Here is a 10,569-nt window from a genome sequence, read left to right as displayed (position 1 = left end):
CAAGGAAGAATGACTAATCATACTTCTCACCATGTCTTTAAGAGTTCGGTTCCTTCGCTCTGCCACCATTCATGCTAGGTTTGCCTGGCATGGTGTATTGCGGAACAATACCACACTCCTCTAGGAAAAGAGCAAAGGTCCGGGACGTTGCTCACCTGAACCATCATATCTTCCGTAGTATTCACCACCACGATAAGATTTGATAGCTTTGATTTTCTTTCCCAAGTTGAAGTTCACTTCAGCTTTGAAAGACTTGAAAACATCCAAGGCTTGGGACTTTTCATGAATTAAATATAGATACCCATAACGAGAGTAATCATCATGAACGTAATAAAGTACCGTTGTCCATTCCAAGAGACAGTAGAGAATGGGCCACATATATCGGTATGTAGTTCTAAGACACTCTTTAGCTCTCTCGGCACCTAATTTCCTTTCGTTTGTCCTTTTCCCCCCCTTTATGCACTCAATGCAGACTTCAAAGTCCGCCAATTTTAGGGGTCCAAGAATTCCATCCAACACAAACCTCTGAATTCTCTGTTTAGAGATGACCTAGGCGTTTGTGCCATAATGATGCCGAATTCTCATTAGTTTTTTGTTTTGTACCCGTTTGCAGTATTTATTATTTTAAGTCAAGCCTATAGATTATATCCACCAAATGACCAGAATAAATATTATTCGAATTATAAAAGAGACTAACTTTATTGTCTCCGAACGAACAAAAATAACCTGATTTGTCCAAACGAGAAACAGAAACCAAATTTCGTCTAAATGACGGTACATAAAATGTCTCTAATAAATCCAAATAAAATCCACTCGTGGAACATAATCTAAAGGTTCCTATAGCTTCGACTTGCAACTATATTGCCGTCTGCCACATAGATGTATCTTTCAGCATCACTTGGCGGTCGGCTCCACAGGCAACCCCTTCTTTACATGCCAAGTGGCATATTTGGTATAATCCTTCTTCATGTGTCCCGCCTTCTACAGAAGAACAGGTTGAAACTTGATCCTGTTTCTTAGCCTTTTTCTGCTGAGAAGGTATATCCGCAGTAGTATCACGCTTTCTTTTATACTGAGAAGATGAAGCCATGTGAACACTTTCAGTCTTATCTTGCTGTAGCCTCTCTTCTTCTTGCACACAGTGAGATATAAGCTCATTTAAGGACCAGGTGTCCTTCAGAGTGTTATAACTCACTTTGAATGCCCAAGTGTGTAGGAAGGGAATCAAAATGAAATGCACGAGTAAGTCTTCAGACAACTCTAACTTTAGTGCTTTCAACTTTGAAGCAAGATGAGACATTTCCATAATGTACTCCCTTATGTTCCCTGTACCTTTATACCTCATGGAGACAAGTTTGCTCAAAAGACTACTTGCCTCCGCTTTTCATTCTTAGTAAAGAATTTTTCAACATCTTTTAGGAACTTTTTGGCATCTTTATCCTCAGTAATTGAGCCCCGAAACGCCTCAGGAATTGACCGTTTCATGATCATAATGCTCATTCGATTGATCTCCCACTTCTCTATTTTAACCTCATTGAGATTTTCCGGAGTGGAAGTGGGTTTCTCCTCTCGAAGAGCTGTGTCTAGATCCATACAACCGAGGACAATCTCCACGGTATCCTTCCAAACTTTAAAGTTTGAACCATTCAGCATAGGAATACTGCTAATTTGTGCAGAAACATTGGTAGCTGAAGCCATAGTTTCTGGATTAGAACAAATAAACATGCAGTAAACATTAGTTAATTAATGGGTAAAAAATCCATATTGAGATATCTAGCACAACATTAATTTTCAATCTTTGGATAGAAAAATTAACTGTAAGTGATACTCTCATTACAGTAATCAAATATTGTCAAAATTCCTGTCACACATTAAGCCTTTCTTTGGACCGACTTAATGCGCACATGGAAACTTAAACTTCGCAACCTATTTATTACCGCATATTTTTCTATTAATTGGCCAAACAATAACCTTCCTTTGGGCCGATTATTGACCGCATAATTAATAGAAAATAAACAAAAGTGTGCAATGCTTATTATTTGGCCAAACAATAAACTTCCTTTGGGCCGATTATTGTTCGCATAAATAATAAGTATTACTTTATTCTTAATCAGTTATCCAAATATTTATTTACCATTAATATGTGTATGTAATTCGGCAAAATATAGGCCTTCCTTTGGGCCGACCAATATTCGCATGAATTACATATCACCATATTCCTAATGTTTGAATAAATCAATTTTCACAAAAGAGGCTACTTTAGCAGCATAATGTTCAATCAATTTATTCCAAAATCAAATCTTTATAATAGATGGGTATAATAATCCAAATTGTTACTAGTTTCCTCCTGTGTAACAATTAAAAAAAATTTTTTTTTTGTGCTAATGTTTCAGAATAAATCAATTACTATATAAAAAAAAGTTCGATACGGTAAAATATATATATCTAAGCAGCCGAAAGTATATATATAAAGCAATCCAAATGGCAGTAAAACATGTAATCTGAAACAATGCCAAAATCAATATATATATAGGCACAATCGTATATACATAATACACACATATTGATTAAGGAACATAATATATATTCCTTTTATATTCCTTTATATGCATTGTCATAATGTAAGAACACAGGAGGGCATATCCATATATACACAGTGACGCACATACAAACTCAAACAACTCATATATGCGTGCAACATTTATATCGTAAACAACATACATATATTATATTGAATCGATAATAGAAAAAAAAATCGAATAATGCTATATATGTATAAAAGTTATAAATGGCCGAAACTCTAAAAGCAATCCAAATGGCCACAATGATATGCCTTGTGGATCGGAACAATGCTAAATTCATATATATACGTGACGCACGACGCTGAAAACAATTTCACGAAGCGCGCAACGATTTTGTATGTGATGTAAACTGTGCGTATGTATATATATATATTGAACCGAATGAAATAAATTAAATATTTTTGATGATTTAATTATGGATGGATCTGATACCACTTGTTGGAATAATTAATTTTCAATAACCCAGATCATCATCCATATTGAATCACCAAGAATATAACATAATGCGGAAGCGTACCTGAATTCATAAACATAAATTATGATTGGAAGAGTTTGGATCTTGTGGTTCTTTCGATCTTCCTCACCCAAAGCCTTCTGTATTCCTAGGCGGCTAAACTGCAACTCTTTTGATGGGGAAAGAGCAACAAAGGCGGCTTTGGTATATTGGGGACCGAAACCCTGAAGGTCTATTTATTTTGAGCATGGCACCCATTAAACCCTTAAGCCCAAATAAAATAGTCTAAAGTCCAAAAGATAATATATCTAAAATCCAAAAGATAATTATCTAAGGAACAAAAGATAATATCCGGTTTTATTCTCATTTAATTCCAATCAAAAGTAATAATGACTTATTTAATTAGCATTTATAACAATAAATGAGATCATCATTATATAAGTCATTAATTTAAAATAGCATTATTTGTGATTATAATGATATATGTATTGCCCACAAATAAGTTAGGCAGAAGGAACCTTAAAACCAAAATACACAAGTGAAAAAAATGTTTTACTAAAGTTATCAACTCATTTCACAGATAAAGTAAATAATTTTAGAATTTAATTGATATTTTGTTTCTTTATTCTATATCTTGATGCACACGTAGTCACGTATAAACTTTTGTATAGTAAGAAAAATAAATCACAAAATTTAGTTTAATAAATTAAATATGCAATGAATGATAAATCATAGACATAAAATGCATGAGATTTGAAATGACATTTTTAAAAGAGTTGTTTAAAAGATATGAAAAGGTTAAAAGCATAATATGTATTTAATATTATTGAAAATTTTAAAATCTTACCTTTTAAATAAAACTCATTTTACTATTTTTAAAAATTGCTCTTAAAAGTGATCTTAAATATATTAAAAGACTAATCATCAGAATTTACTATTTAATATTAACCTTTTATAAATACCAAGCGGGACAAATTCATCGTTATAACCTTTCATAACTATTAGGTTGTGGTTGTTGAACATATCAAATGCATAGCTTCGTTAATTAACCTTTCATAGATACTAATTGGTACATACTTTCATAACCTTTCATAAATGCCAAGTTTTATAATTCTTTCGTTTTAATAAAGGTAATTGTTATGCTGCCTAAAAGGTGGTGTCTATTTACTAAAAGAGGTTAAAAATTATTATTTAATTTAAAAGATATAAAAATAAATAATTTTTAAAAATCAAAACTTACAACAAAAAGAAAGTTAAGCAAAATTTAGGCAAAAATTCATAAGCACCATAGAATTAGCCTTCAATAAATGACTGACTATTTAAATAAAGTGAGACATTGAAATTGTTTGCATAATGTTTTCACCGAAAATTTCTTAGGACTAATTTAATAATATTGGAGTTTTCACTATTTTCAAAATCTTTTAATCTAGACATAAAATAAATGACTCTCCACTATATACAGTAGCCCTCTCACTTAATGTATTTGCAAGCACAAAAGTTACGCTATTTTAGTAGTTGATTCACTAACTTCTTCACTAAATTTAGTGATTATTTTAGGATTTTTTACACTCGGAACATTTTTGCCATTTGACAACAGCAGAAAAAGCAGAAATAAAATAATAAAGTAGTATTTTAATTATCCTTAAATTAAAATAATAAGACTAATAAATAATAAAAATTATAGAAAATTTTTTAAGCATATCAATATATTGGTATTTTAGTAATTAAAATTGTTGATGTTAATTATAAAAAATATATATTTAAAATTAACAATTAAAACTTACTGAAATATCTACGTACCAATATACTTGAAAAGTTTCTAAAATTATAAATTGAAAGGTAATTAAAAACATTACTTTCTCACTTTATTTTGAAACGCACTAGTATTTGTTATACTTCTTTTAAGCTAATAAATAGGTTTTGAAGTTTTGATTGTGGGTTTGGTTCAGGGAATAATGGTGAGCCTAACAGGGTGGGCTAATGCTGCAACAATAGATGTGGTATATGACATAATGCATAAAACTTGGAAGATTTTGTGCATAAAACTCGAAGAAAGAAAGACAAAGATTAGAGATTGGTTTTGCTTTGACCAGTGAAGATTGCTGTAGGAAAGAAATGATTTGTAATGCAAAGTGCAGTCAATGTCGAAAGAAAACTCCAACAAAAGTTGGTGGATCATCTTTTAATTTCTACCATTTATTCTTGTTCATAAAATTGAAAGAGCAGTAGAAATGAAGATAAAATAGAGTACAAGATATTGAAAGCATGATTATGCAAATACACAACAAAATGAAAAGAAAATAATGAATAAGCTGTGTATAAACTAAGAATACAATAAATACATACAATGATTACCAGCTGCTATCTACATGGGGAACATGTGCTATCTTGTGCCAATCCTCCCCTGTTCCTTTCTTACACCGCTCTTTCAACATTGGGCAGCCACAATACTCAAATATTGAAGTGAAGTTAAGTGCCGGACACCATCAGGCAACGATCCCAAACTCTTACAGTTATCAATTGACAGTTCTCGAAGTGAAGATAAGCCTTCCCAACCCTGTTCTGGTAAGCACTCCAGCTTTCCACAGTCACTGATGGTTAGATCAGACAAAGCAGTGAGTTTTGTGATGTCAGATGGCAGTTCCTTCAATTCTCTGAACTTTGATATCTCGAAAGTTGCAAGAGAGGTCATGTTGTCCATCATTCCTTCTGGGAAGCACCACACTTGATCATTAGATCAAGATATGGTGCGTTAAGACTGTTGAGATTAGAGATTGACTTCAGTTGCTCATTGCTACATCCCCAAACACTGAGGTCCTTAACATGTGGAAGGCACGGCAATTGCAGTTTAGGGCATTCATAGATATAGAGTTTAGAAAGAGAGGGGAACATGTGTTTGTTTCCCGTTTCATCAACCGCTCCACGTTTCGCAATGTCTCCACGAGCAAGTACTCCAAAGATGGGAATGGGCTTGCTTCCACATTATCATAACTTTCATCTTCCTCAATGTACTGCACATCATTCATGGAGTATCTCAAGCTTTCTAAGACACGGGAGTCTCCCAAGTGCGGGAAGGTGTCGGCAATGTTGACATCTGCTAAGTCGAAGATAAGTTAAACTAATGAGGGCTGAATTGTTTCCCATCCAAGTTGGCAAATGTAATCCGCCATAGCCGAATATTTGCAACCGCTTGAGATTTGAGTGAGGTTGAAGAGCTTCAAGTATTTCTGCTCCAACAACCGATTTGGTCTTACCACTGCTGCCCCATGACAAGCATAATTCTTGAAGATCTTGTTTACACTTCAAATTGGCATCTTTGGCTTCAGATATACTCCCAACATTTTTTAGGCCTTGGATGTTTAACTCTCCTCCCAGATTCAAATCACTTAACTCCGCCAAACTATGCCCTTTCTTTGATTTCACAATGGATTTCACTTAACTCTTTTTTCTCTTTTTTTCTTTTTTAAACTACAAGTATTTGGAGGGAATCAAGTATTAGATATTCTATAAGAAATAAGACTCACGCTACAATATTTGATTACTTTATAGTCAAAACTTGAACCGAGACCACAGATTAAAAAGAGATATTATCTTTCCCTACAATCAAATCATGCGTTAGGTTCAAATTTATATTACTTGATGAACTCCTCCACTAAAAGATCAACAAACTAAACTTAGGCGGTGCATTGAAACTTCTTAAAAAGTTCCTTTAATTATATTGTCTATTGTGAGACTAAGAGCGGTGAAATTTAATCCAATAAACATACACTAATATTTGAGAGACAACAAAAAATTAGTCTAAATAAGTATCAAATATTAAATAATAATGAGTCCTGTTAGGGAGTCAATGGTCTAAGCATACAATATGTAATTTAAGCTGATTTTGGAGTTCACTAAGGATTGAACTCTATGAAATCACTCATCCCAAAAGCGTAACCTGATAGGACAATGTAACATTAATGGTCATATCTCTAATACTTCCTAAACCTCAATTATACACATTGTATGCTTAGGTCATTAGCTCCCTATACTTTCTCATAATAGAAATATCGTTTTGAACTAAATAATTTAATTCTGATTTAATATCTAAATTTTGTTTAACATCAAATTAAACACAAACTTTTAAAATTTTTAATTTATTAAAACGAATTTCCAATTATATATAGCCCCTTCATTTCCTTGGAGCTGCTGACACTGCACTTATAATAGAAAGATGGCTAAATTAATTATAGCAAAAAATTTGTTTCTTCTTCTTTTGGTTTCACGTTCATCATTGCTTTATTAGTATCTTAACTTTTTTTCCTTATTGGAATATATAATCGTTTTCAAGTTCTATATAATATAACCCATTGAAATATAAAATATATTGATATTATGTAGGGGTGTTGATAACAATTTAAGTGATTGGAGATAACTCGGATGAGGAGTTAATCCATACTTTGGTCTTTTTTTTTTTAACCACAAATAGGAGATTCGAACTCGCAACCTCTTAATTAAGTATGGGGAGACTATGCCATTTGAGCTATTACTCATTGGTCATACTTTGGTCTTTGAAATTAGTGAGTTGTACTAATTTAATCCTAAACTTCTTAATTGCTATAATTTAGTCCCTAAGATTCAAAAAGTGCATAAATGTAGTCTTTTGTATATTTTCTATCGTCTTGACGTTAAAAAAGGTACTAAATAACGTCGTTTGAGGGTTTGAAGTTTGAACAATACTAAAGGATTATACTCCTTCCTTTTGAACAATACTAATTATTCAAACCCTCAAACAATGGTGTTTAGTTCCTTCTTTAGTACCAAAATGCATATGATGTCGTTTTAATATGTCCAATGTGGCAAGACTTGAGCCACGTCACTAATGGCGTTGGACTCCGGTAATAAAAAATACATGATAGACTATATTAGTACACTTTTTAAATTTAAGAGACCGAATTGTAATAATTAAAAGAGTAAACTACCATTTCTACCCATGAAAATTGAAAACGCTGACAAATCTACCCACAAGAGACGGAAACTACCAAATGTAGCCATCACTCATGAGTTCCGTGGGACGAAACTAACCAATCCATATTCCGGCGTTGACTCCGACAGTAACACTCCCTACGTGGCACTTCACGGTGTGACATGGCTTGGTGGGCTGCACACGTGGATTGGTGACATGTTTGACCTTTATAATGTACCCTCATCCCCAAAATTTTCCAAATTCAAACCTTCTTTCATCCAAAGCACGAACCCTAGACCAACAATAATCTTCGAAATTATACCAATGTCGAGGCAAAGACTTTTTACTCCACCTTCGAATGGCAGCGCTAGTGTGTCTGGAAGCTCAATTTCAGAAGGGGTGCATGATAGGAAGTTCAGTGGCAGATGTTTCTGTGGTCAGGAGGTGACACTGTTACAGTCGGGGATGGCGATGAATCCTAGGAGGTGGTTCGTCCGTTGTCCTAATTGGAAGGTAACCCGTTGTACACCCTGTTTTGATGAGGCTGAGGCTGAAGTGAACATGCTCACCAGATTAGGGAGCTTTGAAGCTGAATTTAGCAAAATTAGGTTTTGGCTTTTGGTGATATCAATGGCTCTGGTTTGTAATGTTGTGTGCACCGTGTATCTGATTTTTAGGAGGATTTGATCCTTGTTAGTTGTTAGTCTAAGATCATGACAAAATTACCCATGATTGATTCTAAATATGTCAATTGTGCACACATGGTTTCCAATTAACGTTAGATGTAGTCTTATAAATTATGTAACATGCACAATTTATCTGGAACTAATTGCAAATATTGTTTATTTTCTGGTCCAAAATAACATCAAAGACAGGTCATATGTACTAATTGACTTACAGAAGTGTGCAAGATACTGATAAGAGTTATCAAAACATAAATAAAATGAGGCAAAGTATGTGACATGTCCAACAATTCTAGGATAAAATGCCATAATAAGGATTACAAAAGAACATACTATTTTTATATATTTTAATCTACGTCTAATAAAATAAACCAAAAATAAAACAAATAAAAAAAATGTAATTTTCCATTTGTTCTGTTTTCGGTGGTCCGTGGTTTGTAGTTGGATTTTTGTGATTGTCTAAACAACAATGCTAAGAATCAAGAGGGTACTAGTTAAAATTTAGCTAAATATCTCTAAATGAATCTAAAATTTATATGTGGATGGTGATTATGCTAGGTATTAGGATATTTTTTCTACTAAATATTAGAATGTTTCTTTTTCATACTAAATGGATGTTCTTTTATATATTTTTTGAATTTTTTTGTATTGCAAATGTGAATGTTTCGATTTCTTTAAGAATTTCATAATTTTTTTTTATTTTTATAGATATCTAATTATTTTTGTTAAAATATAACTGGATATTTTTTTTTGTTAAGCATTAAGATGTTTTTTTTTCTTCATATTAAATGAATGTTTTTTTCTATATTTTTATAATTGTTCATGATCTCAAATCTTCATTCACTTGAAATTATGGTAGATTATTTCGGCTGCTTGAAACCTTCACTTGCCATGGAGGAGTCAACGTCTTTATTATGAAGTCTTTTATATTTCAACCTATCTGCAATGGTGTATCTTCTAGCTAGTTTCAACAAACAATTCCTGTAAATATGTGAAGAGAACAAGGTTGAATAAATACAAAATAACCTTCATTGTTGCAAATGAACATATGTATATGATGCGATCAAGTACGGTGGAGGAGTGACGACGGCGACACAGCTTGAGTTATTGGGTGAAGACGGTGGAAGGGGTAGGCGGCTATGCTTTTTGGGTGAGAGAAAAGGAGGACGGCGCTAGTTGGAGAGGGAAGGAGGGTAGTGAGATTGAAAGCTCATTGGATTTAATTTGTTCCGTGATTTTCTTCTGGAATATCACTAGCGTATCCCCATTTAAATTTGAATGTGGTTAACAATAATTTAAAAAATATTTTAAATTATAAATTAATAAAATTAATTATAATTAATTAAGTTGTTCCATTTTTGACTGATTATAAGTTAGTTTCATATATTTTTTGTCTAAAAAGAAGGGAAGTAATGTCAATAATGGGCATATGCCCAAAAGGCCTAGCAACATAACTTATTAACCTATAACTTTGGAAAATCAGCCGTTCCTTTTCTATTACAGCCTATACATTTAAGTATTTTTAGCAATTAAATCTAATTAAATTGATCTAAATTTAATAAAAATTATTTTTGTTACATCAGCTTCATCACATGTGTATTTTAATAACACAAAATATATTCTTCTTTGTTTTCGTCTTTTCCTTTTCCTTTTCCGTTTTTCTTCTTTTTCCTTCTTCTTCTTCTTTCAAATTTGCACACGTAAATTCTTTTTCTTTTCTTTTTTTTCTTTTCCTTCTTCATGCACGCAAATTCCTCATCTTCTTCTCTTTTATTATTGTCATCACCTACGTAACAGCACTAATATTTTGCTAACATCTAGGGCTGGAAGTAAGTCAAACCAACTCATGAGTCAGCTCAGTAAAATTCCTATAATACCCTTACTCATCTTTTTTTCAAACCAAAC

At 32.7% G+C, this 10,569-nt stretch overlaps 1 protein-coding gene across 1 annotated transcript; it reads right to left on the bottom strand.

The window, feature by feature from the left end:
* Positions 1-1,359: 1,359 nt before the first annotated feature.
* On the bottom strand, positions 1,360-1,698 carry LOC130948372 (uncharacterized). Its single transcript, XM_057877090.1, has one exon. It carries the CDS (start codon positions 1,696-1,698, stop codon positions 1,360-1,362), a length of 339 nt encoding a protein of 112 aa, XP_057733073.1.
* Between the last annotated feature and the right edge of the window lie 8,871 nt (positions 1,699-10,569).

Source organism: Arachis stenosperma, chromosome 9 (assembly GCF_014773155.1).
Source record: "Arachis stenosperma cultivar V10309 chromosome 9, arast.V10309.gnm1.PFL2, whole genome shotgun sequence".
Lineage (NCBI taxonomy): Eukaryota > Viridiplantae > Streptophyta > Magnoliopsida > Fabales > Fabaceae > Arachis > Arachis stenosperma.
This window is presented reverse-complemented; position numbering and strand designations above follow the sequence as displayed.